The sequence below is a fragment of the Siniperca chuatsi genome, linkage group LG2 (assembly GCF_020085105.1).
Source record: "Siniperca chuatsi isolate FFG_IHB_CAS linkage group LG2, ASM2008510v1, whole genome shotgun sequence".
In the NCBI taxonomy this organism is placed as follows: Eukaryota; Metazoa; Chordata; class Actinopteri; order Centrarchiformes; family Sinipercidae; genus Siniperca; species Siniperca chuatsi.
This window is the reverse complement of record NC_058043.1, coordinates 26731308-26746461: the sequence shown is the minus strand read 5'-3', so window position 1 is coordinate 26746461 and position 15154 is coordinate 26731308. Positions and strand designations below refer to the sequence as shown.

Below are 15154 nucleotides of genomic sequence, written 5' to 3'. Positions count from 1 at the left end.
CGTGAACATAGTATCACTACTGCCGTCTACTGTACCTATATTGACATCTCAAAGAGTGCATCAAGTACAGAGACTCATGTTGTGTTACAAAAATAAAGCACACAACACAAATTATTTGTTTTCCCTTCACGTTACTTTTAATTTCAAATAACACACTCTATGGCATATTAGAAAAACAGATTTAACTCCTGATTTTAAGTTTGCTCAGTGAACCCAAGACAACAGAGATCTGAGGTTTACTAGTACCTGTGTAAAACGTGACACTTTTTGTTAAAAACTACCCTAAGAAGACAGACTTCTCCAAGCCATCCTCCACTTTGGTGTACTCCAGGTGAGATTTGAAGTACTGGCTTTCGTATCGCGGGCTGCTACGGACATATTCCAGGTAGTCAGGAGTTCCGGGGCAGATGACGTTGTCTGCCAGCAGGACGCTGCCTTTCCTGAGGAGGCCACACTCCTGATGAAAAAGATAAGAGGGTGTCATGGCAGAAAAATAAAGAGTTTGATCGGTATAAAATGAGCATAACAAACTTGCCTCCATCAGTTTTGTGTCAGGAAGGTACCGATCCTTCCAGTGATCCAGGAAAACCAAATCAAATGTTTTCACCCCAAACTGCTCATTCAGGTTGGGGATCCAGTCACCTGATGCTCCTTCAATTAACTGGACCTGGAAAGAAGAGACACACTGTCTTCTGACCTGTGCACACTCTGTGAATAATTGGTTTTCAGTTTTTTCAGCGTGGAGACATCTGGCTTTACCTTTTCCTTTAATCCTGCCCAGGCAATGACTTGACGAGCAATCACAGCAAAGTCTGGGTTGAATTCGAGAGTGATGAGCTTGGCGTGAGGGGGAAGCAGGCTGGCGATCCGCACCGTGGAGTAGCCACAGTAGGTTCCTAGCTCCAACACAGTGGCTGGGTTTACCTCAGACACCACTGAGTCAAGAATACAGCCTGTGGTAAAAAAAAAAAAAAAAAAAAAAAGATAGATAGATACCAAAACATACAGCTGGGTCAAGTAAAGTCATGATTTTACACATGAAAGCACAGTCATATAATGAGAAATACCTTTCTCATCCCCCACATTCATGGCCCACTCCTTGTGTCTGCAGAACTCATCGATGGCTTTGACCACGCTGCGAGGGTCTCCTCTAGTGGCGTTCTTCTGTACTGCACTCAGGAGCCGCTGAAGGGAGGGGGAAAAAAACAGTACCACTTTACAATAGGGCATTTTTATAATAGGTGTCACTAACAACCCATCATTAATTATTCATTCATTAATGCTTTTATAGATGGTTAATAAGCATACATAAAAACTTCTGGGTTGCCAGGTTGTGGCCCCATATTTAATAATACTGTATGTAAAGCATACGTTGCACACCTTTAAAAAAAAATTGTGATCAAACACTGCACTCGAGGCAAGCTTCGATGGACGATGGAAGTGCTAATTATCTTTTTGATTTAATTTTGGTAAACATTCATAAAGGCACAGAGGCATTACTGAACAAACTGTGGCATACACACTGCAAAAACAAGGCTGGACGCTGTTTTTTTTTTCAATGAGAGTATGCATTCATAAAAGCAAGCACCAATAAAATATAGGAAGCATAATGAGAAAAGGTGTTTGTTATTGTCCAGTCAAAAAAAAAAAAAGCCAGCTCTGTAGAGTGATCTGTAGTGATGATCAAGATTTCAAGAGCCCAAGAGTAGTGTTAGATAGATTCAGGGAGAGGCAATATCCTGAGCATGTGTTGACCAAGGCATATAATATAAGGTGTATGTATATTTATTTGTCTCACTAGTCTACCCTCAGCATGGTTTCTGCTCCTGCACACCTGGTTCCCATTAGCTCATCATCCCTGTGACCTGCTACCCGCCTGCACTGCTGTTTCTTGTTAGCTCATTAAGCCGCCTGTATATAGTGTACAGGCAGCTGAGCGTCTTTTAATTACATCCGACTTGTCTCAAGAGTTTGCATTCTGGCTGTCTTACACCGCGACCCTTTCCTAATGCCTCAATGTATTTCAATACACAGGTTTCCAGTGAGGTAGTAAGGGTGTTGCACTTTGCATTAGTCAGCACAAAATGCCCACAGTCCCTACACGCCCATGACACACCCACACAGGTGTTTTCACTTACGTTGCCTGATCTCCTCTGAGGACTTTGTGGATGTGCACCGACTTGACTGACTCCCTCACTCCTACTGTTAGTTTTGTTGCACCAGTTATGGTGGGAAAACTTGCACCTAATTCTTTTTGTGTACACAGAGTTAAATATTAAAAATATAAAATATTTACATGCCTACATACATTGTGTATGCCTGTGTCACATGCTGGCTCTGATGTAACTCTACAAAAGGTCAAGTAGTTAGAAATGATACTGTTATTTCTGCCTCTCCTTTTTATAGTGTAAACTTTACATATGTTATCAGTATATTGCTCTACTATGTGAATACCACCGCCATGGCATTTTTATTGCTGAAATCCATAAATCTTGGTGCTGTTCACTGACAGATGTAAAATGCACAATTTAACTTCAGTTTTTGACCAGCTACTTCAGTAGTCAGTGTTAATGAGAATAGACAATTTTTTGCCCTCCAGTATGTTAAAGGGTTTTGGCTTGTCATAGCAGGAGAAGCGAACTAAAGAAGTGTAACTAATAACATTAAAAACGGCTCTGTTACAGTAAATTGTCCCAGTGAACCAGCATGCACTATACTAGCTCAGTGGGACAGAATGCAGCCATAATGAGTGGTGTTAGTTGCACATGTGAAAGGTCTATTGTTCCATGTTAAATCTATTCCTGACTTGTCTTCTTAAAAGCTTAGTGAACCTGGATAAAAACAAAGATCTGATTAAGAGGTTTTTTTTAAAGTTCAACAATGTCCTCAATGTGGAACAGGAGTCATGATTTCAAAAATGCCAGATTTAGTTTTTCAGTATAAGTGCAGATTTTACTCGTCATACTAGCAGCGTGGCTCTATTGATGGCAATGTCTTTCTGTCGGTCGGTTCACCACTGTGGTCCAGACTGAAATATCTCTGCAACCATTGGATGGATTGCCATGAAATCTTGTACAGCCGTTCATGGTCCCCAGAGAATGAAGCTAGTGACTTTGGTGATCGCCTGACTTTTCTTCTAGCGCCACCATCAGGCCAAATTTTTAATTTGTCTAATACTTTGGTTTATGATCATACCTGCAAAACTAATGATATTCCCATCAGCCTCAGCTGTACTTTGTGTTTAGTGCAAATCACCATGCTAACACCCTAAATTAAGATTGTGAACATTATACCTGCTGTTAGCATGCTGACATTAGCATTTTGCTCAAAGCACAGAGCTGCTAGCAGCATGGCTGTAGACTCTTCGTCTTGTTTAGATGTAAATCATTAAAGGTCAATTTAATTAGTGTTATTAGAACTACTACTTGCATGTACAAGTACACACATGTGCTTTAGTGGTATTGACATTTGACCTACAGTGTGTGTATGTGGCCACTCCTTTTTTTATTTCCAAAGCCCTATTTCCTGTCAGCCTAAATCTCATCATCACTCAGTCTCCTCTACTTGCAGGACGACATCACACCAATCTGGTCCTTAGTGTGTTAGGGCTGCTCTTGCAAGAGGTGAATACTGTATATTAAAGGCACACCTGAGGACGTGTGGACTGGGTCAGAGTGTCCAGCATCCGCTCCACAATGACATCATGCCAAAAGAGTGCCAGTCCTCCATGATACTGTACAGCAGTAGGGATCACCCATCTGTACAGCGCATACAGAAGAGCTGCTCCACTGGTGCAACTGTAAAGAAGAGTCAGCCACATCCTGCAAAACCAAGACAGGGAGCGTAAACATCAATTCAGCGTGGTCATATGGTGCTGCATTGTGGAAAGAGGCTGTGATAAATAAACCGCAGACACACAGTGCAATAACAACACATCTGCATGAGATAAATGAAAGCTCTCATATCTCCCCTCACTCTGCCTCTCCCTTTGTGTTGAGCTAATGAGATGGGTGTTTACTATGCAGTGTGCAATACTGTCACTGCTGAGGTTTTCATTATCAGCTGCTGCTGCCAGGTCCAAGCTGCACACCCACACACACCTCAATGCGATGACATCGGATATCATTTAATATCAAATGCAATAAGCACAAACACACAACACAGCGCTTTGTGTGCATCTTTCCCACTCTCAGAAGCAATTAGCCTGCTTAGAACATCTCGAGCACAGATGAATTGAGAAGAACAGAGCAAAAAGGAGGAGAAAAGCACAGCCAGAATCCTAAACAAGGGCCCCTTCTGTGGGAAAGCTGGAAACGGCATTACCTTGCACTTATAATGCAACTGTGAAAGACCAGTGGTGGTTGAGGTAATTCCTTTTGATTTGGAGTTTGAGTTGCATGGCAACTGGCTGGGGGTTAAGAGCTGTGTCACAAAAGGCAGAGCACTGGGACTTTAACCTTTACTTTGGCTTCATCCTAACGTACACACAACCAAGACATTCAGAAGCGGAAATGCAGAATAGTGTGCATACTGTCAGAATTCAGTCTCTACGCAAATCACATCACAAAAAGTTTTCAAATAAAAGAACAGGAAGAACAAGAATATAATAGGCTATCAAAATATCCAAAACTTGTTCATTATTGAAGATATAATACATTATTTGTTGTGGAAAATGGCTTGACTCAGGAGTATCACCAGCAATGTCAGTTTGGAACTAAATCTTTGTTCTCCCCAATTTCACAATACTGCGAGTGCACACACTGTTCAGTCGAAAACAGGAATTAAAACCAGACTGAGCCATGGTCTCCCTTGAGCAACACAGGAACAAACACTTGTTAGGCATAAAAATACACCTCATGCATTCGTAAAGGGTCTCTCATTAAAATCTAACAGAAAATAAGACTTACATGTGTGGGCAGGCGGCGCTCCCTGTCCTCTTCTCACCTCCTCTCGCTGCTAGAGGAAAATCTGTGAGTTTTCTAACAGCCGGACATATGCCTGCGTTTACATAAGACTCCTCCCTCCTCTTCCTTCCATCCCCCTCTCGGAGCTCTGCTAAATGTGAGCATGCAAGGAATGTACAACAGACCAAATTTCAATGGTCAACACATCACACACACACACACACACACACACACATCACACACACACTCAGGGATCAGGGATTGCAAAAAATGAGGGAGTAATTCCTGCTTGGTATTTACTGATTTCTTCGGGTTAACTGAGTGCTGTTGCAACCAGTAGCAGTAGCATTAAGTATCTCATTTCCATTTTGATTACATTTTCACCTTTTTCCTCCAAAAGTACCTAAAATGAGGTTACTATCACAGACTGCAGTTTGTTGTTTTTGATAATACAACATATAAACGGCCTTTTACTGTGGTGAGTCATCAGGGTAATCCTTCAATCCTTCAAGTTAACATTTCTGAGACTGACTGCTGTGTGAGTAAATCCACACAGACAGGCTTACTACTACCTTATCACTACTTAAACAAGCATTTCTTCAAGTTGAGGTCTTGATTTACCTGTCTTAGAAATAAAAAGAAAACCAATCTTATGTCTGTTTATTGAAATTCAAGAACTTTCCAGTAAGACAAAACTTCTCTTTTGTCATTGCTGTGCTTGAGTTAGATGTGACTGCCATTAAAATACTAAAAGACCAAGCAACCCAACTGGGAAAAGGCTCCTATTCCTACTAGGCTCCTTCTAGGCTAATAAATATTTCTGAAAGCTGCGCTCATGATGCCAGCACCAGACTGCCACTTTATATCCCACAGCTGTCCGAGTCCCATGTCACGTGCGATGTGTCCGAGCCTGCTCCTGAACAGAGAGCTAGTCCACTGGGTTCCGAACAAGTCAGAACTGGTATGCCTAGGAGATGATCCAGGGATGTTTCAGACACTGGGCAGCTGTGGCTCTTTCCTCTGGCAGCAGCTCCAACATGGTCAGGAGGAACGAGCTGAACTGGACGGCTTCCTCCCGCCGCCACTCGTACTTATCCAGCAGGATCTCCAACAAGCTCCACGGCTTCAGCTTTGAGATGTGTCGCAGTTGTCCTGCACAGGATAAAAAAAAAGTCTACTTTTAATTATTAAATACTGTTTCTGCAAATAAACTGTTAATATCAAGTTTTTAATGTATCTCAAACTTCCCGAAACAAAACACTAAATCCTTTTTTAAGTATGACAATTTGAGTCAGAGTCCAAATATCAGATGCAGGTAATTTGGTGAGCAAATAAACATTTAAAATAGCAATAATAATGATAATGAGTATTACTGTATTTGTAATAATTGAGTGCATTTTACCTTTATGGTTGAAGTATTGTTTGGAATTTCTCCCCGAGAGGGCAAACTGGGATGGAAGGGGTCCCAGCAGCTCAATGATGTGGGCAATGTGATCTGAAACAACACGGGCAGATACTGTAGTATAAGCACATTTAGTTCAGTCAAGGACAAAAGGGACGCAGTGACCAACACAAACCTTCCTCGCGGGAGAACGTGGCTCCTGACTGGGGGTCGAACAGATAGTCCCCTGTGGCCAGCTCAAAAGCCTAAAGTACACATAAAGGAACAAAAAAATATATATATATGGTTGTAACACATCTATGTAGAAATGGCAACGCTAGAATGAAACATATTTACAAAGGAGGGATGAAAAACATTTTTTCAAAAACACACATCTATGCAGGTGCTCGGCTCACCATGCAGGCGGTGCTCCAGATGTCGGCTGGTGTGTCGTAGTCAGCCCCGATCAGAACCTCCACAGAGCGGTACTGACACGTCTGGATGTCCTCAGTGAAGTGTTTGTGCTGACGACAAGAGAGATGAGTATTAATAATGTTCCACTATGAAATGACCTGCATCTGTGACTATTAACAAAGCTCAAAAAGTGTCAAATGAACTTAATTAACAAATTAACAAAACAACTTATTCGACAGGCTTTTTACTATTAAGTATATGCATATGATTATCTTAGCCAAAATGATGTTGTTGTGCAATATTATCGCAATAATTATAACATGTAGTTGTAAAATGTTTAAAAACATGCCTTTAATTATTACAAAACTAAACTAATTAAAACAGATTTCAAATATCCAAAAGCCATGCTAGCGGCTCTGTGAGGCTGCACAGCTTTGCTCTGAGCTCAATGCCAACGTTGGCATGCTAACATGCTCACAATGACAATGCTAATATGCAGGAGGAATGTTAACCGTGTTCACCATCTTAGTTTAGTGTGTTAGCATGATAACTTATAGATAAGGCTGATGGGAATTTAATTAGTTTTGCGGGGATATTTGGTCTTAAACCAAAGTACTGGACACATTGAAATTTTCACATGATGATGGGGTTAGGTGAAAAGTCATGAAAGTTATTCAAATTCATCCTGAGGGGAACATGATTGTTTGTACCAAGTTTCATGGCAATCCATCCAAAAGTCGGCAGATATTTCTGCCTGGACCAAATTTCCATCCCTAGAGCCTAACATGGCTAAAAAAAATAATAATAATGTTTTAAAGTGAACTGTTATCAGAGAAAATGCCATCATTGTCTGTGTTTCTGACTCTGCCAAATGAAATGGGAAGCATAACCATCACCACTGCGTAGTACTGAGGTGCACAAGATTGTTTGTCTCTCTCAAGCTATATTTCAAATCAGCCCACGCAGTCGTGTCTCACTGGAGACATAGGGCAGCTGCGTTTTTCTCTGGAGGGAAGATATGGCTACCACACTCTGCAGAAAGCACCTGTCGCATTCGGTTCTGTAAAAAAGAGCTGGGTTGTAAGTGTTTTATAAACTAGACATGTGGCCATTTATAAAACACCTCACAACTTGCTTCACTGCTCCGACAGCTGTGAGGTGTAGAAGCTAAATTCTTTTTTGATTGAAAATCATTCCGGTTATTAATTTGTTGCTGTTTTTTTCCAAAGCAGTTTTTCTATAATTGGTTGCCAAATTCTTATCGGTGTGGTCTTTTTAACTTTACTCATGAACCCATTGAGCAGTTGTAGCTGAATTTAGATGACATACGCTCCAACGTTTCCCACAGGATTTTGTGAAACTGTGGTGGCTGGACCTCCAGACAGCGACCTCGGACCCTCTAGGAAGACAATTCTGTACATTTTCAAGTTAAATGCATCAATCTGGTGCACTTTGGGAGCAAAATTAAGAGGCTAGATCTATGAAGAACTTTGTGCTCAAGTAAACAATTCAATCCTAAACACATTCAGGGTTTTGCCTAGGTTTCTGGAGGGCTTAGGTCATGTGGTCGTGGGGTTTGATGTTATTTGACTAAAAACTTAGTATTTTACATGATTTTAGACTATTATCATTACAATATTTATTATAAAAACACACAGGTTGTAGTTTTGAGTTTGAGTTTGCCATAACAAATAATCGTCACAAAATAGCATTGGTTAAACAAAGCTTACAGTGAAGCCACTAATATGTATGTTAGGATTGTATCTTTATCTTATCCATACTCTTATCGGCCTAGTTCTTTATCAATACTCTTACTGCTTATTTTTCATTATGAAATAATGTTGTTGTTTTTTATTATTTAAAAAAAATAAATAAATGCAGAACAGAATTAGAATTGATCTATATTTTAAATATAACTAAATATTGTTTCTAGAGCAGCAACAGTAAAGTTTACAACAGCAAAGTCACTATATGCACTCAATAATATCTCACTGGAAACAAATCTAAAATGTCAGTCAAATAAATAATATTCCTGACATGAAAATATGAAGAACACAGAAAGTCAGTATCAGTCCTTCCTCCTGTCCTCTGCTGCTGGTGTCATCACGCTTGTAGAGAGAGCAGGGGCTAGTTTGTCTCAGCCAGCAGTAAGTTTACAAGAATTTGCCAAATTTTAAGATTACAGATCTAATAAAAAATAAAAATAATTAAAAAATATTTTCGGTTCATTATGAAAGTGGTGGGACAAATTAGACTCTAGGTAATTAATGGGAAACACTGTGCACAAATCAACTCCAAGCAAAATGTGATAGCTTGATAAATATGAACAGATATAACTCAAGAGTCTGACACAGGATTCAGGGATTCCCCCAAATCTAGGCCAATCAGCATGATTCCCACTATTTGTATTTTAATGCATAAATAAATTATGCGTTATGGAGGATTATGGAGCCATGGAGGAGGCATGCGCTGTGATTATGGAGCCATGGAGGAGGCATGCGCTTGCTGACAGCTTTCTAGTTTGAAGATGAAACAATTTAACTGTAATTTTATAGATTTTCAGGTTTCGTTTGCTTGTTAAATGATCACTCACCACCCAGCATGCATTGCCCAGGTCAGCAATCTTGATGAGGATTTTATCAGCATTCCTGGGCTTTAGTAGGTCCAAAGGTACATCCGAGTCACTGATACCTAAAATTCATCAAAGAATGTGACAGCTAAGAAGATTAGACTAGGATAAAGTGTACTGACAATACCAAATAATCTATATAGGAACATACTGTGTAAACACGCTAACAAAGGTACAGATTTTTGCCACACTGTAAACATTAAGTTACCGCAGGAAGAGGAATAAACTCAATAGACAAACACAAATGTCGTGAGACTGACCACGGGGAGAGGATGGTGAAGGTGGAGGCGGCTCTTTGTCTGCAGCGTGATGTAATAGCACTGATCTAGAGCCAGAGACAGGAGCATCTGTGTTGAGGTCTGGCCACGAACAGATGGAGTCTCTGTGGCTGTGTGGAGTCGAGTCCAGTGCGTCTTCCAACAGCAGGGTCTGCCTCCTTAACGTGAGGTTAGGACCTGTGAGTTTAGAATGACAGGTGGAGCTACGGGTGCTAGAGGGAGCAGTGACATCAGAGAACGACACATGAAGTTTGTCTTTTTGGTTGTGTTCGGGTGCACTCTCCTGTCCTCGTCGACTCCTGTCTTTCCTCGTCAGCCGCTTAATCGGGCTCCTGGAGACCTTGCTGGACTGCCGGGGTGCAGTCAGTTGTGGGAAACAATCAGAGGTGAGCACTGAGTAAAACAACTCATCTGAAAAGTGCTCAATGAATCATCACTACGTCATGCCTGTTTTGGAGGTAAAGCAAATCAGGAAAAATTAAAGCCACTCATGTAGGATTTGAAAATGTCTAACTTTGGTGCCCCCTAGTGGCAGCATCAAAAAACATTCAACATAACATATCATACAGGAGCATTATGTACTCTATGACCTTTTATCAGCTTCTTTTACCAACGTATCTAAAACAGTGCTACAGACAGAAATCCTAAAATCTTCACATGTTTGAGCCATGCATTCCCTCACCAACTTTTCATTGTTTTTTTCCCCATAGATGTTTTCTTATGCACATCATCTGTAGTTACCATAAGCCTATAGAGTTTTACATGTATTAATATCTCAATAATAAAGTGTGAAGCTGTTACGCTACAGGCTGTAAAACAGTAGGTTGCTAACAACAAGCTATATTGAAACCACAATAGAGGTTGTTGAAAGGACATCAAAATCAAGCCCCCACCCCACACACACACCCACACACACACACTTGTCCTTCCGTTTGACCTACAGGAGCCCATTGGTGAAACCCAACAATACCACAAGAGCAAGCTGGCAAATTTGAGCAGAGATTCAACACAAGCATATGTCACCATGCAAAATATAATCAGGGACTATTTCAGTGTTTCTATCCTTGGCTATACATATTTTGAGATATAAGAGCTGTCCAGTACATATATATATGTCCAGTACATATATATATATATATATATATATATATATATATATATATATATATATATATATATATATATATATAAAAAGTATTTCTACCCTGATAATCTCTTCTTCATATGCAGATCCCATTTTAACCCAGAATAAAGAAATACTACTTTGTGGCTTGCTTTTTTGATTAGACAACAAGGCTTTTTTTTTTTTTTGCTCAAATCATTTGTGAAAATGAATTATGTTGCTCACATAACTGTAGGAAGTGGTGTGGCCTTGCTGTAATATTAACGTCATAAATAAATGTGTGTGTAGATTAAGGATTCAAATCAATGCAGTGTGCTTGTCTAGGACTGCAGTCTGTAAGTCAGTTGGTACAGGTCTGATGCCCTGCCTTTTAATGATTTCACGTCCTCTGTCGAGTTCCAGCCTGTAGATGTTGTCAAGATGCAATTAAGAGAGGCTCGAAACATTCATCTTACCCACTGCCCGAGAGTGTGGAAAACCCCAGTCAGCTTCCCCAACAAGTTGGACAAACTCTTAGGAAGTAGCAGAAAACGTACAGGTCATAATGTAATTTTAACAAAATACAAATGTCCTAATAAAATGAATGAAATAACAATGAACACAAGAATACATTTCAGGTTGCACACCTGTTTATCTCTGGAGCTTCTGTTCACTGGCAGGAAGTGAAAACATCAGCGGGGAAAAGATTCGCAGAATGTGAAAATAAGTGAAAAAGGCAACAGCGGCGTACATTTTTCTTGCACTTAATCAAGAACACCGCCACCAGCCTGGTACTCTCAGATTCCTGTGAGGCATATTCCTTTATAATTGAACCTAAACATATATGAGAGATACATGTGATTGCTAATGCAGCATCACTAACCCGAGGAGCTGGTGAAAGCAGAAGACACTGGCAGCTGCCACAGCTTGGTGTTGGCTGCCAGTTTCTGAACGGAAACCTCGTCCACCCTCAGGAGGATGTTTTCTGGCTTGATGTCTGTGTGGATAATCTTGCATTTAGTGTGCAAGTAATCTAAACCCTGCAGAACCTGTGATAAGGAATGAAAATACACTGTCACTGTCACTGCACCCCATATCAATGAGGAGCAAAAATAGAAGATAATCTGTTAAAAATAAAAGAGCCCAGGCAGTGGTGAAAGACAGGGAGGATGATTTAAGGTGGAATAAAGGGTTGCACAGCACCTGTCTGAGGATGTTCTTAACGCAGGGCAGGGGGAGGCCAGTGTAGTTGGATTTGATGATCCACCTCAGCAGATGGTGGCCCAGCACCTCCAGAACCATGCACACGTCTGGTGAGCAATTAAGGACCTTGTTTCATACTGTACACCATGGGTAGTTAGAGTTTCTTGGGTGCTTGGAGAAGGCAAAAGCATAATCTTTTCGTCTTAAAGTCCTTCCACTATGGTATAAGGATGTCGTCATGGTGGCATCCGTTCGTCTGCGTTTAGGCACGCAGAATGTCAGAACAATACTTGATGGAAAAGCCATACCTGCGCCACAAGCTATAGATCAGGTGATTCGATTGTATGTCTCTGTAAAGGATACGCTCTCCATTCACTCCAGTGACCCTGAAGTCATCAATGAGGTGCACGATTCTCTCACGTTTTAGATCTTTGGGGTCACTGTCCCTTACCTGATGGTCATACAGTGAACATATTACAATATCAACAAAAACTGAAATGTATAACAATCACACTGTGCTCAAATAACTTCCTAACGTCTATAAAATGCAATAACATGGCAACGATTTTGACTGAATGAAAATAATATAAGTGACAGATGCTGGTGGTGTGAATATAAAAATAATAAAACCTTTGCAGATAGGCTAAGCCTAATATTACCAAGACTGCGAGTTGCCAGAGAGCATCCCACACACAATATTATCTATTACAACACATCATTCAAAATGTTGTGTGCTCCAACCTGTCTTTCTCACACACACACACACACACACAGTGTACTGTGCATTATTTCCCCCCTCATCTCTACTAAAACACAAAAATAAATCACAGTTTCTGATCAGCTTCTCACATTTCTTTCGATATTAAATACAACCACAAATTTTCTTTGTGTTGACCAGTCACTCACAAACATTAACAACGCTCTAGCAAGGTCTACTACTTGTGTATTGTATGTATCTTTTTTTTTAAAAAAAAGCATCTTAAAAGCAATGAGGTCCCACTGACACATTTCAGAAGTTTGATCTCATCCAGTGCCGTCTCTGTGAATGTTTGGGCACTCTTCACCACCTTCAGAGCCACAAAACGCCTCTTCCTGCATGCAAACAAGTAGAGCAGTTAGCTACTATGATGTTTATATGATATTATATTATCACCATATTACGTTATAAATGAAAAGTCAAAAGGTCAAACCCGTACTTACACCATGTCCCAGCAGAGCCATACAGTAGAGAAGTGACCCCATCCCAACTTTTTAACCACTTGGTAACAGTCAACAAAAATCTCTCCAATCTCTACAGGGTAGTAACCACCTGCAACACAATGTACCACCTTTATCAAAGAAAAGATCTCAACCAGTGTGTTGGAGTTTGGTGTTGGGGCGCTGCCTACCCATGCCATAGTCAGCAGGATTCTCCTGTTGCTCATCGTAAGACCCCAGCGGCGGCTCAGGGGAATGAGGATGTATCTGTACAGCTGGAGGGAAGTGGGCAGGTTTGCTGGGCGACGGGGGAGGTTCAGGACTACCTGCTGTGTCTGGGGAGGGGTGAGGACTGGGTTTCACAGGTGGATTTGAAGAGCTGGCTGAATGAAGGGCTGATATAGCGGCGGCATATGAAGATGACATGATAACTGTAACTGGAGTGTGACAGGTTCGAGCACAGCTGAAGATGGGCCCGGATGACAGCAGCGCTCAGGGAGAAAGCTACAACAAAAAATGCAGTCATGCTTATTTCTCTGAAACAAGAGTTCACTAGGTGTCTGTCTCAGGCAGCTAGTTTGTGCTTTAAGTCACGGATTGCAGGAGGTTGTTTGCAATGACATTTCAAAGGGACGAGCGAATGTGTATGTTTATTTTTAGCTGGATGAGTGGCATGTCAACGTAAATAGCTCCTGACACTGGCCCAGCTGCACCAGAACTCTTCCTGATATTGCATGAACTACTACAGTGTGGGCACCACAGTTGTAAACATGAACGGCTGGCAATTCAAATTAATCTAGCTTCTTTCAAGGGCTATCTGGCTAGAGCAATTACTTTGTTGACAATTACTTGTGATTAGAAAAATACCGTCTTTCAGACAGCTCTCACTGCAGTCGATAAGTGGTAAGGCAGGCGTATTTTTGTGTGGTTGTACACTTTGTGTAATGGTACTGATGTCTATTAGAGATCAAGTCATCTGACCTTAAATGAAAAATCGAAAAATGCCAAGTATTGCCGGTACTTCAAAATAAAAGTCTAAAATTTGTACCAGCAGTAGGCTACATTAGTCATATCCTGTCACACTGTTATACTCCGGGAACAAAACTGTTGGCTTTTATGGAGAGAGAGGAAAAAATATAATATATAATATAAAGATAAGGCTAGCTAAACGTTTTACATTCTTCTGCACTGCTTGATAGTTAAGTCTTGTGTAATGTTAATATGTCTTGTTTTAGAAAATGTATTTTGTGTACTGTGTAGCCTACATAGGCCTACTTGCCATTTATTCAGTGACTTCCGTTGCTTTTTTGCAAACATAGTTTTATTCTGAAGGTTTTTGCAGTAAGTCTTTTCTAGTCTAGGAATCTAGTGCTGGCCTAAGTAAGTGCAGTGGGCTACATGTTGCTGGTCTTAACGACGAGACTTGGAAGTTTAACAACTCAGAGCCTTATTCGCTCGTAATAAATACTCAACAACGTTAGAGGAGGAGCCTACTTACCCCTGTGTGTGATATATCCAGTTTTAATATTTGCAACGCGGGAAATAAAACGAGCCTGGCACGAGGACCGCAGAGTCCCTCAGCCCGAGTGCTCTGCTCCTCACTGTGGTCTGTGTCACTGAAAAACCCTCAGGTCCAAGAATAGCAAGCTGCTGCCTCTGCTGCTGTACTGTGTTCATGACATTTATCACCATGTAGCTACCAGTTCTATTTCCAGAGGTGGCGAGGAGGCTCTTATCTATTTTAAAAAAATTGTATTATTGTTTTATCTTTGACTTTCATATAATCCAATTACAGGATTTAGAAATATTATAGGTCACCATGAAGTAATTATGGTAAATAAATCAAAAGAAAATTATAATACTAGCAGTTTTTCATTTAGGGACTACAGTATGGACTTCATCTAAAATACTGAAACAGAGATTAAAGGCCCTTCACAACCATGGCACGTACACTCACCCTGTTAGTTTTGTTGCACCTGTTGTTACTTAGACATTTATCATTTTTACTAGTAGGCTATATAAAGTCTGGTGACATTACGTGATTCC

At 40.7% G+C, this 15154-nt stretch overlaps 2 protein-coding genes across 4 annotated transcripts; both read right to left on the bottom strand.

Annotated features, from left to right (window-relative positions):
• Nucleotides 1-114: 114 nt before the first annotated feature.
• On the bottom strand, nt 115-5064 carry comtb (catechol-O-methyltransferase b). Its single transcript, XM_044222105.1, has 6 exons — nt 4908-5064; nt 3650-3821; nt 1068-1185; nt 760-953; nt 536-667; nt 115-457 (listed from the first exon to the last, which is right to left on the bottom strand). Coding segments are annotated over exons 1-6 (798 nt in total). The 5' UTR covers nt 4910-5064; the 3' UTR covers nt 115-277.
• A 485-nt stretch (nt 5065-5549) lies between these two features.
• On the bottom strand, nt 5550-14756 carry LOC122888076 (SRSF protein kinase 3-like). Of its 3 annotated transcripts, none has more exons than XM_044222016.1 (15): nt 14607-14756; nt 13300-13612; nt 13112-13220; nt 12916-13003; nt 12275-12362; nt 11912-12018; nt 11592-11757; nt 11356-11381; nt 11185-11241; nt 9589-9970; nt 9293-9390; nt 6702-6809; nt 6482-6551; nt 6307-6399; nt 5550-6056 (listed from the first exon to the last, which is right to left on the bottom strand). In XM_044222016.1, the coding sequence occupies exons 2-15, from the start codon at nt 13532-13534 to the stop codon at nt 5872-5874; spliced, it is 1812 nt and encodes a 603-aa protein (XP_044077951.1). In that variant the 5' UTR covers nt 13535-13612; nt 14607-14756; the 3' UTR covers nt 5550-5871. The 3 variants fall into 3 exon arrangements, with proteins under 3 accessions (XP_044077951.1, XP_044077962.1, XP_044077970.1); XM_044222027.1 differs by having other exon boundaries at nt 9589-9955; XM_044222035.1 differs by having other exon boundaries at nt 13112-13202.
• Nucleotides 14757-15154: the final 398 nt, after the last annotated feature.